At 47.5% G+C, this 15438-nt stretch overlaps 1 protein-coding gene across 7 annotated transcripts in view; it reads left to right on the forward strand.

Annotated features, from left to right (window-relative positions):
* LOC110533189 (lipopolysaccharide-responsive and beige-like anchor protein) overlaps positions 1 to 15438 on the forward strand; it is a 356513-nt gene that overhangs the window by 104753 nt on the left and 236322 nt on the right. For 4 of the 7 annotated variants that reach the window (XM_090187615.1, XM_090187618.1, XM_090187619.1 and 1 more), the window contains exons 26-30: positions 1169 to 1349; positions 6140 to 6270; positions 7213 to 7320; positions 7706 to 7847; positions 8114 to 8462. In XM_090187615.1, the coding sequence (XP_090043741.1) occupies positions 1169 to 1349; positions 6140 to 6270; positions 7213 to 7320; positions 7706 to 7847; positions 8114 to 8462 (911 nt within the window). The remainder of the gene's footprint in view (positions 1 to 1168; positions 1350 to 6139; positions 6271 to 7212; positions 7321 to 7705; positions 7848 to 8113; positions 8463 to 15438) is intronic. The other 3 variants (XM_090187617.1, XM_090187620.1, XM_090187622.1) reach the window with 1 other exon arrangement.

Consider the following 15438-nt stretch of genomic DNA (forward strand, 5'->3'; position numbering starts at 1 on the left):
TGCGTGTCTGTCTCTGCGTGTGTGTGTCTGTCTCTGCGTGTGTGTGTCTGTCTCTGCGTGTGTGTGTCTGTCTCTGCGTGTGTGTGTCTGTCTCTGCGTGTGTGTGTCTGTCTCTGCGTGTGTGTGTCTGTCTCTGCGTGTGTGTGTCTGTCTCTGCGTGTGTGTGTCTGTCTCTGCGTGTGTGTGTCTGTCTCTGCGTGTGTGTGTCTGTCTCTGCGTGTGTGTGTCTGTCTCTGCGTGTGTGTGTCTGTCTCTGCGTGTGTGTGTCTGTCTCTGCGTGTGTGTGTCTGTCTCTGCGTGTGTGTGTCTGTCTCTGCGTGTGTGTGTCTGTCTCTGCGTGTGTGTGTCTGTCTCTGCGTGTGTGTGTCTGTCTCTGCGTGTGTGTGTGTCTGTCTCTGCGTGTGTGTGTCTGTCTCTGCGTGTGTGTGTCTGTCTCTGCGTGTGTGTGTCTGTCTCTGCGTGTGTGTGTCTGTCTCTGCGTGTGTGTGTCTGTCTCTGCGTGTGTGTGTCTGTCTCTGTGTGTGTGTCTGTCTGTCTCTGTCTGTCTCTGTCTGTGTGTGTCTGTCTCTGTGTCTGTCTCTGTCTGTGTGTCTCTATCTTTCTGTCTCTGTCTGTGTGTCTCTGTCTGTGTGTCTCTGTGTCTGTCTCTGTCTCTGTCTGTGTGTGTGTCTCTGTCTGTCTGTGTCTGGTATGTGTATGGCCACCCACAGGAGGTTATCCCTGTCCATCCATCTCCGTTGACCTTTCTCCAATCACATTAGACTACAGTTGGCCAGTGCTAACATGGTTAGTGTGTTTTTGTACTGTCTGACCCCAGTGACAGAAGCACTCCAGTATAACATAAACCCTGATGGACCTGTGGTCCTCTGTCTCCCCTCCATACCACTCCCTTTACCATTTACACTGGAATCAATGTCCAGTGTGGACTGGTGGCTGTGGCTACAGCAGGGGTCAATTCCATCATAATTAGATTCAAAGACGGGATTGAATTCAATGAGGATTTAATCTGATTGAAATCTGAAATGAATGTTGCTCAGCAGACGTTGAACCATTTTCCTTTCTTACCAAACATGGTCCCTAAGTTGACTAATAGCTACATGTCATAATTTAGTTTGGATTTGACAGTAATGATGCTAGTGATGGTGGTGTTTGTCCCTCTTCTCCTCAGCATGATCTGGAGAACATTGAGCCGTCCCAGGGTCTGTCGGTGGAGGCCTCGGTCACCTTCCTGCAGCGCCTCATCAACCTGGTGGATGTTCTGATCTTCGCCTCCTCCCTCAATTTCACCGAGATCGAGGCTGAGAAGAACATGTCCTCTGGCGGTATCCTCAGACAGAGCCTGCGTCTGGGTACGTATGGAAGAACCTCTCTGCCTCTCTCCTCCTCCATCCCTTCTGGTCTTTTCCATCTCCTCCCATCTTCTCTTCCTGTTCTGTTCTTTACATGTCCTCCCTTCTTGTTTCCCTCTTTTCCTCGTCTCTTCACTTCCTCCTTCTCCCTTCACTTCCTCCTTTTCTCACCCTTTTCCTCCTCATTTACCTCTTTTTATCAATCCCCCTCTATATCAGACTGCAGTAGACTCTAATAGCAGCCTGAGCTGCCAAAGCTCTCCATAGCGTATCCTCTCTCTTTCTCGCTCTCTCTCTCTTGGCTCGTAGCAGCCCTCTCTTATCTTGTTATTATAACCCCTCTGCGCTGTAACACTCTAAAATGGCCGCCTATGATTAGTCGATTCCCCCGTAATGGCCCTGGCTGTAGCCCTAGGCCTGCCTCTCTCTCTCTCTCGCTCTCTGCCTCATGTTCCAGTCTATTAAAGTAACCCAGTGACAGCTCCGAGACACGGCTAGACCCCTGCTCTGCTAGCTGAATAAAATATACTTCAAATGCTTTACATTATTCATTTTATTCAGGCACTACATTACACCAACCACCTTATCCAACCTCCAACCCACCCCTCAGCTCCCTAGTACAGTAAGACTATGCATGGTGATTTAAACCATCTGCTCCATTTGGGTAATGAGCCGTGCTCCGGTATCCATTTTTGCTTTTAAATACTCCTTACAAACTAGCTCGTAAACAAAATGGTCGCCCTGTACGCCACCTTGTTCAGCTGATTATCCAGTCGCATTCTTTTTTTCTGGGTTTATCCCAACGGCCATTCTCATTGGTGGGGAGCTCGGTGGAGAGAGTGATGCTGTCGTAGCAAATGCCTGCTTTTAGAGAGCTGCTGTTATGAGATTAATTTTTGATGAGGTATTCTTTCCCTGTTGCTGGTGCAGTAATCTGATTTGGGTAGACTGTAACAAGGTTTCAAGGGGGAACTTACACACGCACACACACGCACACAGGCACACAGGCACACAGGCACACAGGCACACACACACACACACACACACACACACACACACACACACACACACACACACACACACACACACACACACACACACACACACACACACACACACACACACACACACACACAGGCACACAAACAAACACACTGCCTCTCCTGAAGGCCTTAATGTAAAACTCCAGACCATTCCAGATGAAATACTTCCACCTCTAATTTAGACGGTTCAGAAATGACATTTGTCAGTTGTCAAATACAGAAATGAGGGAGGGGCTAAAAGAAGGATAGAAAGCAAAATCGAAAGCGGCAATATAGCACCGCAATATATCATATATAAAAAAAATGCCCCCTTTGTAGGAGCCAGAAACCTACCTGAAGTTATCAAACAGTGGGTATTTTACCTCATGTTCTGTGATGTAGTTTGTTTCACAGGCAAGACCCACATGTAGTGATGCACCATTGTCATCCAATATTGAATGAACCCCATGCAGGGTTTGGATACAGTGAGAACTAGTGTGACCTTGGATACAGTTAGAACTAGTGTGACCTTGGATACAGTGAGATCTAGTGTGACCTTGGATACAGTGAGAACTAGTGTGACCTTGGATACAGGGAGAACTAGTGTGACCTTGGATACAGGGAGAACTAGTGTGACCTTGGATACAGTTAGAACTAGTGTGACCTTGGATACAGGGAGAACTAGTGTGACCTTGGATACAGGGAGAACTAGTGTGACCTTGGATACAGTTAGAACTAGTGTGACCTTGGATACAGGGAGAACTAGTGTGACCTTGGATACAGGGAGAACTAGTGTGACCTTTGATACAGGGAGAACTAGTGTGACCTTGGATACAGTTAGAACTAGTGTGACCTTGGATACAGGGAGAACTAGTGTGACCTTGGATACAGGGAGAACTAGTGTGACCTTGGATACAGTTAGAACTAGTGTGACCTTGGATACAGGGAGAACTAGTGTGACCTTGGATACAGTGAGAACTAGTGTGACCTTGGATACAGTGAGAACTAGTGTGACCTTGGATACAGTTAGAACTAGTGTGACCTTGGATACAGTTAGAACTAGTGTGACCTTGGATACAGTTAGAACTAGTGTGACCTTGGATACAGTTAGAACTAGTGTGACCTTGGATACAGTGAGAACTAGTGCGACCGTGGATACAGTGAGAACGAGTCTGACCTTGGATACAGTTAGAACGAGTGTGACCTTGGATACAGGGAGAACTAGTGTGACCGTGGATACAGTGAGAACGAGTCTGACCGTGGATACAGGGAGAACTAGTGTGACCTTGGATACAGGGAAAACTAGTGTGACCGTGGATACAGGGAGAACTAGTGTGACCTTGGATACAGGGAGAACTAGTGTGACCTTGGATACAGGGAGAACTAGTGTGACCTTGGATACAGGGAGAACTAGTGTGACCTTGAATACAGGGAGAACTAGTGTGACCTTGGATACAGGGAGAACTAGTGTGACCTTGGATACAGGGAGAACTAGTGTGACCTTGGATACAGGGAGAACTAGTGTGACCTTGGATACAGGGAGAACTAGTGTGACCTTGGATACAGGGAGAACTTGTGTGACCTTTGATACAGGGAGAACTAGTGTGACCTTGGATACAGGGAGAACTAGTGTGACCTTGGATACAGGGATAACTAGTGTGACCTTGGATACAGTGTGAACTAGTGTTGGGGCTAGGGGAGCAGGGAGGGAAGAGGTGAATGCTGTTGTCCAGGTGGACTGGACCTTGTTCCTGGAGAGTTCAATTCTTTCTCTTTCTCAACCGCTCCTCACTTTCTGTCTCTCCCCAATTTTATTTTCTCTCGGCTTCTCTCTGTCTCCTCCTGACTTGCTTTTTTGGTTGCTCGTTCTCTCACTACTTCACCCCTAGACTTCCTGAAGGGCCGCCCCCAGGTGGTGAAGGTAGGCAACAACACCTCCACTACGCTGATCCTCAACACAGGGGCCTCACAAGGGTGCGTGCTCAGACCCTTCCTGTACTCCCCGTTCACAGTACTGTGTGGCTACACACGTCTCTAACTTGGTCATTAAGTTTGCAGTAGACAACAGTGGTATGCCTGATTACCAACAACGACGAGTCAACCTATAGGGAGGAGGTGAGGGCCCTGGCAGAGTTGTGCCAGGAAAATAACCTCTCGCTCAACGTCAACAATATGAAGGAGCTGATTGTGGACTTCTGGAGACAGCAGAGAGCGCACGCCCCCATCCACATTGACGGGACAGTAGAGAGGGTGAAAGTTCCTCAGCGTACACATCACTGACAATATGAAATGGTCCATCCACACAGACAGTGTGGTGAAGAAGGTGCAACAGCACCTCTTCAACCTCAGGAGGCTGAAGAAATTCCGCTTGGCCCCTAAGACCCTCACAAATTTCTTTAGATGCACCATTGAGAGCATCCTGTCAGGCTTTATCACCGCCTGGTACGGCAACTGCATTGTGCACAGTCACAGTGCTCTCCAGCCCAATTCTTCACCAGGGGTTGTGTGTCTTCCTCCTGGACATCTTCAGCACCCAGTGTGAAAGCAAGGACACGAAGATTATCAAGCACCTCAGCCACGGTCTGTTCACCCCGCTACCATCTAGAAGGCAGTTACAGTACAGCTTCATCAAAGCTGGGACCAAGAGACTGAAAAACAGCTTCTATCTCCAGGCCATCAGACGGCTAGCTGACCACCGTCCAGTACCCTGCCCTGAACTTAGACACTGTTACTAGCTGACCACCGCCCAGTACCCTGCCCTGAACTTAGACACTGTTACTAGCTGACCACCGTCCAGTACCCTGCCCTGAACTTAGACACTGTTACTAGCTGACCAGCGCCCAGTACCCTGCCCTGAACTTAGACACTGTTACTAGCTGACCACCGCCCAGTACCCTGCCCTTAGACACTGTTACTAGCTGACCACCGCCCAGTACCCTGTCCTTAGACACTGTTACTAGCTGACCACCGCCCAGTACCCTGCCCTTAGACACTGTTACTAGCTGACCACCGCCCAGTACCCTGCCCTTAGACACTGTTACTAGCTGACCACCGCCCAGTACCCTGCCCTTAGACACTGTTACTAGCTGACCACTGCCCAGTACCCTGCCCTTAGACACTGTTACTAGCTGACCACCGCCCAGTACCCTGTCCTTAGACACTGTTACTAGCTGACCACCGCCCAGTACCCTGCCCTTAGACACTGTTACTAGCTGACCACCGCCCAGTACCCTGCCCTTAGACACTGTTACTAGCTGACCACCGCCCAGTACCCTGCCCTTAGACACTGTTACTAGCTGACCACCGCCCAGTACCCTGTCCTTAGACACTGTTACTAGCTGACCACCGCCCAGTACCCTGCCCTGAACTTAGAGACTGCTGCCCTATGTAGATAGTCATTGAACACTGGTCACTTTAATAATGTTTACATACTGTTTTACCCATTTCATATGTACAGTATATACTGTATTCTAGTCAAGGCTCATCCTATACAATTACTGCTGTACACACCTTTTCTATTCATAATGTCTATACACACCATCATATACATATAGATTTATATTCCGGACTCAGACATGGCTCATTCTGAGATTCCTTCATTTCTTTCCTTTTGGATTTGTGTGTATTGTTTTGTATTGTTAGGTATTGCTGCACTGTTGGAGCTAGAAACATAAGCATTTTGCTGCACCTGCGATAACATCTTCAAAATATGTGTACGCAGCCTATTTTCATTCTCTTTCTCTCTCTCCAATATCTCTCCCTCTGCAGTGTGTGCCATGGCTGTGAGGAACTGTCTGGAATGTCAGCAGCAGTCTCACTTCAAGCCCAGCCAGGACAGCGCCCGCGGCCAGCAAGCCATGCACAGCCTCATGGGAGCTGCCAAGTCCATGCCCGCGCAGGCAAGTGGTATCATCCCTCCTCACTGAGTCACAGACTCACCCCCCCCACACACACTTCTCCCCCTCCCTCTCCTCTTTCTGTCATTTCGGGAATCCTGACTTCCTAGCAATACCCCCCCCCAAAAAAAAACAACAGTTTATACATTTTTCTTTTTACATTTCCCAATCTCCCTAGCAGACATGGAGAAACGCCATAATTGATGACATTTCTCCTCCTGTATATTAGTTGAATAGGATCGCTGCACTTAGTGAATTGTAAGCATCCCTCTAAGTCGTCCTTTGTCTTGTGTTGCATCCCAATACTTCCCCTGCAGGAAGCCATCCCTTTGTGGTCCTCCCTATGTAATAGCAGAGAGTTATTATTGCATTAGCTGATATGTTATTGCATTACTTCGCCTGCTGTTCTGTTACACTAGACAAGGCCCTTTGTCATTGTTGGCCTTTTCATTTGATATGGTGACTTCCAGTAAAACAGTTTTTTTTAAATCCCTGTTTTTCTTCCTGAAACCAGTGTGTAAAGTCTCATTCATAATGCAGTGAGTGGCTCTATGGTAAACCCATTATGTTAAGGGTCTGAGTCTCAAGGGGAAACACAACATCCCACTGAATGGGGCAGATACTGTACTGTATGTGGACTGGCCAACTATACACTTCCCATGGGTTGATTTTCAACACTACTGATGGTGGAATGGGCTGTTGTGGTTGACCTCTGCTACACATACACATTCCATGACAATCCGTTATCACTTGTGATGTCTTAGACTTACAGAGAAGTCTAGTTTTGGACAGTGGGTAGAGTATATAAACTGATAATGGTATTTTCAGCATTAACCAGCAATAGTTGCTTACATTATTATGTGTGTGTCTGTGCGTGTCGGTCTCTGTATGTGTGCTTGCCTGCGTGTCTGTGTGTGCATGTGTGCGTGTGTTCTACACCTGCAGAGCCCTGTTGATGTTGTGACAGGAGGGATGTCTCCCATCAGAGACATGGACCGTCTGCTACAGGAAATGGACATCAACCGCCTCAGAGCCGTGGTCTTCAGAGATATCGTGAGTTTACAAAGCTTTGATAAAGATTGAGGTTGAAACGAGTCAACTTTTCAAATAAATAGCAGTACCTATGCATTGTAAAAACTTGTTATTGCTGTCTTTTTGGAAGACCCCATGATTTTATTTTTTAAAATACTGTGTAGATGTAGGATCTTAATTTGAGCCTGAAAGTCTGAAATTTCAAAGTGGAAATTACACATTTCAGAAGCCTTATTAAAACCTTAAATACACTACAAGTAAAAAAAAAAATCCTGCATTGCAGGAAAGTTCTTCTGCAACAGGGTGGCCAAATTAAGATCCTACATCTGTACATACTCAAACATATTACAGACTGGCGGTGTGCTGTATTATAGCTGTGTTGCATGTTGTGTGTGTTTGGGTAAAGGAGGACAGTAAGCAGGCTCAGTTCTTGGCCCTGGCCGTGGTTTACTTCATCTCTGTTCTCATGGTGTCCAAGTACCGAGACATCCTGGAGCCCCAAAACGACAAGAAACTCCCTCAGCGCAGCCAGTCTGCCAGGAGCGCAGGTACACATCTCACCCATATGGCTACGCAGAGGAGCTCCATCTTGCCAAGTGTCCATCCCTCAACATGTCAATCTCTCTCTTATACATTAGTTATATATGGAATATCCAATTGTCTTGATTGTGCCTTGAAATGTACTGGTGTGTTGATAGTCTTTAAAGTAGTTTACAATTACTGTAGTAGATTCTAAAAGTAATTTTTGAAGCACGTAGAAGGTTCAGGTTTTTCTCAACGTTTATAAACCTCCTTTAATGATTCCTCCCATCAGACATTAATGCCGTCTCTGGCGGTCCCGACCTGGAGAGCAGTGTGTCCCTCCGTCGCCGAGACTCTGGCATCGGGGATGACCATAGCTCCGTGGCCCCCAGCGAGGCGGACACCACCGCCCAGGGGCCCGACGCCGTGTCCGAGGCCCTGTCCACCCTCTCCTCAGAGGTCAGGGGTCACAGAGAGAACCCCACGGCGGACGCCAGGGGCGGGAAGAACGTGAAGGACATCCTGCGCAGCCTGGTCTCGGCGCCTGCTGATGACATCATGGTGGACCCCAGTCTTCTGCCGCCGGCCTTCCTGGGAGCTGCTATGGGAAACAACCCCAACCAGTTCAGATCCTTTGACAGGTGCGTGGGCCACAGAGTTTTACAATCAGGGGTCAGTCTCTCAAAGGCTGATCTCTGTATCGGAGTCTGCTAACTTTTTAAATACCTCTTGACACGGTTCACAGCCTCACAGCTCTTAACCCCTCACCTCCATGCCTTGAAACGGTCCAACATGAACATGTACTAAGTGAAGGCGAGGAAGCTTCGCATCAGAAACCCACTACCATCACAGACCCCATTTTAAACTCTTGTATCCCCCCCGATCCCATCCCTGTAGCTCCCTGGTTTTGCCTGTCGACGTGGCTTCTCAACACAAATAAACAGGGCTACAAAGTACCTGTCTTCAGGAAAACACATCAAAACAATCGAGGCATCTGCCAGAGGAAGAGAGAGAATAAGAGGGGAAAGAGAGAGAGACTGATCTAAAAGACGACTCTGTGGCAGCCAGCAGGAAGCTGTTTCTTTTCACCTTGTCACTGATATTTAATAGCTTCTCTTTTTCGTCTCTCTCTTTCCCGGTCTTTCTTTCTCTCTGTCTGCACCGTGGGCTAGGCTGTCTGTCTCTCTGGTAGTATAATAAGGGAAAGAGAAGCTGGCTAGATGGATCCCCTATGGACTGAGGGGGCGAGCGGTCAGAGACTTAGTGGGAACCCAAGGCGGTGCTGTGTGTGGGTGGGTGTACTGTACCTATACAGACTATACAGACATCTCTCTAAGTGAGAGAGAGCTGACGGACGGACTGAGGACGAGGTCTGGTTTGTATTTGGGGGAAATGTCCCTGTAGCACACCAGACACAAAGGAAGCGGGGAGAGAGGGAAAGAGCGAGGGAGAGGGAAAGAGCGAGGGAGAGGGAAAGAGCGAGGGAGAGAGAGGGAAAGAGCGAGGGAGAGAGAGGGAAAGAGCGAGGGAGAGAGAGGGAAAGAGCGAGGGAGAGAGAGGGAAAGAGCGAGGGAGAGAGGGGGAAAGAGCGAGGGAGAGAGAGGGAAAGAGCGAGGGAGAGAGGGAAAGAGCGAGGGAGAGAGAGGGAAAGAGCGAGGGAGAGAGGGGGAAAGAGCGAGGGAGAGAGAGGGAAAGAGCGAGGGAGAGAGGGGGAAAGAGCGAGGGAGAGAGGGGAAAAGAGCGAGGGAGAGAGGGGGAAAGAGCGAGGGAGAGAGGGGGAAAGAGCGAGAGGGAAAGAGCGAGGGAGCGAGAGGGAAAGAGCGAGGGAGCGAGAGGGAAAGAGCGAGGGAGCGAGAGGGAAAGAGCGAACAAGATCCCCCTCCCCCCCTCCACAGGAAGAGAGACACCTAGTCAAGGTTCTCATGCCAAGAAAGAAAGAAAGCGTTTCTCCATCACCTCCCCTCCCTCCTCCACCCCCCCCCCCCACACTACTCCTCTTCCAATCGGTGGGAATTCCGAGGCATCCCTGTGATCCTCAGCCTCTTTATCTGTGGAATGCTTTGTCAGCACTCTGGGCACTCCTCATATCTGGTGGGATTAGAGCGGCTCCCAGGGCCGTTAGCGTTGGAGAGGAGGAGAGCTGGAGAGCATAGAGTAACAGCTCTACCTCGCCACGGGGAGCCCCAGTCAGACCCCCAGCTGGCCCCAGCCCAGGCAGCTCCCGGCCCCTCTAACCCAGAGATGAAGGCCCGGGGGCTGGGGTTCCCAGGTCAGCACACCCCTCCTCTGGTCTTCTACCTTTATCTCCCACCAGGATCCGCCTACCCTCACAGACCCTGAAACCTCTGGCTCGGAGATGCCTGGTTATCTTGATGGTTCCTGCTCTCTACTGCGTGGCTGTGCTCTGTGTTGAGGTCTGGGCTCTGCTCTCCCCTGCTCCTCTCTCTCTCAGGTCTACTCTCTACCGTCTGTGTTGAGGTCTGGGCTCTGCTCTCCCCTGCTCCTCTCTCTCAGGTCTACTCTAATCTCTACCGTCTGTGTTGAGGTCTGGGCTCTGCTCTCCCCTGCTCCTCTCTCTCAGGTCTACTCTAATCTCTACAGTGCAGACTTTTAGCTTTTCATTTTCACTCAGATGGTAGGGAAATTCCATCAGAGCATACCCAAACTGCATAAGTATGTAGGTGTATTTGAAATGGTTAAAATAGTTCCCAGAAAGTATTTATTTTAGAGTTGAGTCATCTTTTTAAGACAACAAATGATTATGATTCTGACAATAATAAAACAGAGATCTCTATGATATAAATGAATCTGATCACTCAAATGGTTCCGGGTGGAGCTGGGACGATAAACCATTTTTTTGTTGACGCCACCGATCACTTATCGCAGGCATTTTGCTGATATCGTTCATGATGATAAGTAGCCTTTTCTAGAGAAATGTGAAGTTTGAAATGAAATACATTTGATAATATGAGTGATTTGTAAATGTGACAATTAATGGCTACAACCATCAAACTAGTAATAGTAGTGTAAATGATTTTTAAACTGTGGTGTACATGAATATTATAAAGCTATCGTTTTAGTTATTGTTATCACATCAATTAGGGCAATTTATCGCAATATGGAATCTTGTTCTTATCGCCCAGCTCTGCTCAGGTACCTCAGGCTCAAACACACAGCAGTAGTTCATCATAAAGTCCTGCATGTCTCAGTGACAGCGGTGCAGACAGACACCCTGTGTAGACAGACAGGCTGACACCTACGCCAAAACATGGGAACCAACCGGCCTTCCCCCATCCAAATAACTGGTCCCAGGGTTTTACATTTACGAGCGTGGAAAAAGCAGGATCTCCCAGATAAAAATGGCCGGGGTCAGAGGTGAAGTATCACTCTGATTTATTTACTAGGCAGAGAGATGGAGGCCCGGTCGGATAGATTCTGCCGTACATACATTCCCCTCGGGGATATGCCCCTGTTATGGCAGAATGTCCACAAATATTTGCTGCTGCTAACCAGAGCCCCGGTAAACAGTCATCTACGGGAGGAAGAATAGCAGTGTGATTTACATGGCATGTTACAGCAGCAAATGTGGGTGTTAGTTTGACATTTGTGTTAGTAAGGCATTTTGAATGCTGTAAATTGGACTTGTAAAGCAAAGATCGGCCATGGTGAAATGTGATGTTTTGTGGTAAGGAATTGCAAGGGAATTTATTGAGTGCAAATATCATGGCTAGTTGCTCATTGGGAACTTGAACATACTGTGATCAACAAACAGCATACTGCCATGACAGAGATATTTGTCAGACCAGATAGATGACAATGGGCCTCCTTGAATAGGAAGGAACCTTCAGTGTGATCCCCTGTCACACTGGGAGAGACATGGAGGGTGCTCCATCTCTCCCTTCTTTCTCACCACCTCTGCTGTCCTCAGGCCAAACACTACTGTCTTTAATCACTGATGTCATCAAGGCCATGTCCAACCGGACGCTGTGACTGAAAGTGACGGGTAGACCGTTGGAGGTTGGGAAGGGTTTGTTGTTGTGGGGGCATAAAGAACACAGGAGGCATGATTCACATGTTCACATGCGCAGGGCCGCATGAAGTGAGAGGGAGAGGAAGGAAGATCAAAGCCAGACTGCATGGGACACAGACAGACAGCCACTGGGGCCCTACCCCCATCCCCTTACATGAATAAGCCATAAGGATAAACAGGAGAATGGGGGGTAGGGGGGCTGCCTCTCTGGAGGGGGCAACAGTATGAGACATGCAGTTAGCATTCATCTGGATATTTACTTCAATGTGTCCTGTTAAGCTTGTCTGTGGTGGGAATCTGATGCTAACCTCAACGTCCACTTGGGAATTAAAAATATAGTTCATCCCACTTAACAATTCCCATGTGGAGTCTGACTAATGGCCTGTTGTTCTTTTGCAGTGTGAACCATGTTTGAAAACACGATACGTGAACACGTTTAGCTAGTACTCTGTACTCTAGCCATCAGAAAGGGCAGTGCCAGATATGTCTACTCTAAGTCATACCAGAAGGGAAAGGCCTATCCAGTTAACTCGGCTGGTCAGGTACTGACTAGATTGGATGGTAGTCACTAGTATCAGGGGTGGTGCTGACGTGAAGCACCCAGGGAGAGAGGTGTCGACAGCGGCTGGAGAGAGACAGGAGAGACCATGGTCTGGTTCTCTGCACTGGTTATGAGTAAGAGAAGCCAGGCTATGTCAAGCCCATGGGGAGAGGTGTGTGTGTGTGTGTGGCGGTACAGGATTGGGGTTCGGTGTTAGGTTCTCCATCTGTTCCCCAGCAACTCAGGCCTTTAAATTATTCAGTTAGGTTATTAGCTACACTTATCGTTGAGCCCCACGCCCCTGTCGATTAATCAGCCGTCAGAGCAGGTGCTTGGCTGTTACTGTTAAACCCACGACCAGGAGAGGAGCTGGGAGAAGCAAAGCTCTGGGCTCTCTGGGTTTCGGGTTGTCAGGGCCTGAATAATTTAGAGGTTTTAACCAATAACCGGTCTTGCCGCCTTGTAAACACAAGCAATTTCATTAATCTGTGCTATTCCTAAGAGTTGAATCGAGGAATGTGCTTACAGGCTGAAAGTGTGAGTGAGAAAGTGAGCGCCTGTGTATAAAGTTACTGCTTAGCAAGTTAGGGTCCTGGAGAGTCATCCCATTTGATTGTTCGATCTACAAATAGGTTAAGCGTAAAGCAGAATAGGATAGTTGTTACCAACCACTGCGAAGGGACAGCGGTGGGTTTTTGACTGTGAGCCGAGGCTAATTAACTAGCGTATTAATTCCTATTTCTTCTATCCTTTACTGTTCAGAAGTAGGGCCATTAATTAAGGGCTGAGTTGAAGTTGACGGTTTACATCCAAATCTCTATTTTTTTGTGTAAAGGGCATGTTATAGAAGAGTCCTCTTGTGTGATTTCACTTGGTTTTGAGAAAGTTATCCCCCGTATTAACATTAGCGAAGGCTCCATAAACAAATCGGTCCTTGTAGAAATGGCAGAGCTCTGTGTAGTGATGCAGGTCTTTTAGATGTTGCACGTATGAAACTGTGTTATTCCAAACTTTATCCGCACCGTTGTGGCACAAATCCAAGTCATTAGGCCGATATTCGATTGTTTGGTGCCAAATCATCCGAAAGTATCTCAAATTGATTGTGAAGCTCAACAAAGTCACTTATAAATGATTTGGACATGATGCGCGAAAAATGCTAATATCGGTCCCATGACATAAATGGGATTTGTGCCACAAATGCTAAAGCGTTAGCATGTGTAAACAATGCCAAGGAAACTTAACCAAAGTGTGGATTGCTGTCATACCTTGTTTTGTAATTTGGGTGAACTGTCCCTTTAAGTCATATTAATGTCACGGATTCAACATTGGAACTGCAGATGGTTATACAGTACCACAATTATAGAGCGGCCATATTGGCAATAAACCTGTGATATGCTTGAAAATAGCCAGCAGAAGTTGATTCCTGTTCAATGATGGATTGGAAGGAATTTACCATATACATTACGGACAGTAACCCTGTTCTAGAAATAAGACTACAACACCAAAAAAGACAACTATCATTGTGGAATACATTGTTTTCATTTGAGAAATTATGCAAAACACTCTTATCCAGAGGAACGTGTCATAAGTGCATTCAGCAGAAGTAGCTAAAACATTACCTGTATGTACTAAACAGTGTGTGTGAAGACAGTAGACTAAACCGTTGCTGGTATTTCTGCAGCCAGACTGTATCATCCTGCAGCATAGATCACAGCGGGGTCAGAACCAGTCAGTGTTTAACATCCAAAGTACCTTCAGCCTAATGTGTGTCATCTGCCGTCTTAAATCATCCAGGCCCTGCTTTGATACCAACGCCAGCTTTCTGTCTGCGGAGCTACTGAAGCCCAGTATACATACTCCTCTCTGTGTGTGTGAGTTTCTCTCTCTCTCTGTCTGTGTGTGTGTGTGTGTGTGTGTGACCAGTAGGTAGTGATTAGGCCATGCTCCCTCTGTGTCAGCACTGATAAGAAGGCCCAGGTCTACTTTGATAGGGCCACTGGCCTGTCAGGAAGCCTAGTTTAAACTGACAGCTTTATCCAGACGCTGTTTCCGCTCTCTTCCTGTAAGGATGTTATTGATAGGAGAGCACCAGGTCTCCTACAGCACTGGCCCCTATACACTGGTATTAGTAACCTGTGACTCAAGTAGTACACCAGACCACTATATGTTACGTATGGTAGTACACTAGGACCCATACTGTACAAACAATACCCATACAATGATACAGCATTGGTCAGGGAAAGGGAGGATACCTAGTCAGTTGTCCAACAATGTATTCAACTGAAATGTCTTCCGCATTTAACCCAACCCCTCTGAATCAGAGATGTGCGGGGGGCCTGCCTTAATCGACGTCCACATCATCTGTAACCTACACCAGACCACTGTGTTATGGATGGGGGTAGACCAGGACCATAGTATACAGTAGGGACCTTGAGGACAGGGATACAGTGTAAACACATAGGGTCATTATAACTTCTACGTACCTTCTATCTATTTGTAGATGTTCAAGAGTGGCCTAGAGTGCTTTTTAACCAAACCCCCCCCCCCTAACCAAACCTCCAGCGGGACACAGAATGAATGGGCTTGCGGGCCGGATCCTGTCCGCAAGCCGCATGTTGCCCACCCCTAGTGTAACCTAAGGTATCCTAAGAGTAAAGTAGTTTACTACAGCTTCTGCTGTGGGTCTAAGACCATGTCTGTTATCCATGTGTTTAAAACAATAGTAGAGGAGTAAAACCACTACAAAGGCTGTGTCCCAACTGTTGGCTCAAAACAAATGGGATACATAGCAAGAACAATGTGCGGTAGCTTCTTTTCTTTGAGCTGTATTGTGTAAGAGAGAGGTTCATCTGCTGATACCTTTGAATGATCTATTCCTTCCAGCTGATTACCAAAATATATCAGATTTATTTATCAGGAATTCCTACTAATCTGTCGTGTGTGCTCCATTTGTCTCCGAGCCAGAATCCAGATTTTCCAATTTTGTATGTTGTCGTGGTCACATCCCTAACAATGTATTGAAGATTTAATATTATTTGTAATGGTG

The sequence above is a fragment of the Oncorhynchus mykiss genome, chromosome 10 (genome assembly GCF_057628025.1).
Source record: "Oncorhynchus mykiss isolate SJ-2025 chromosome 10, ASM5762802v1, whole genome shotgun sequence".
Taxonomy (NCBI): domain Eukaryota; kingdom Metazoa; phylum Chordata; class Actinopteri; order Salmoniformes; family Salmonidae; genus Oncorhynchus; species Oncorhynchus mykiss.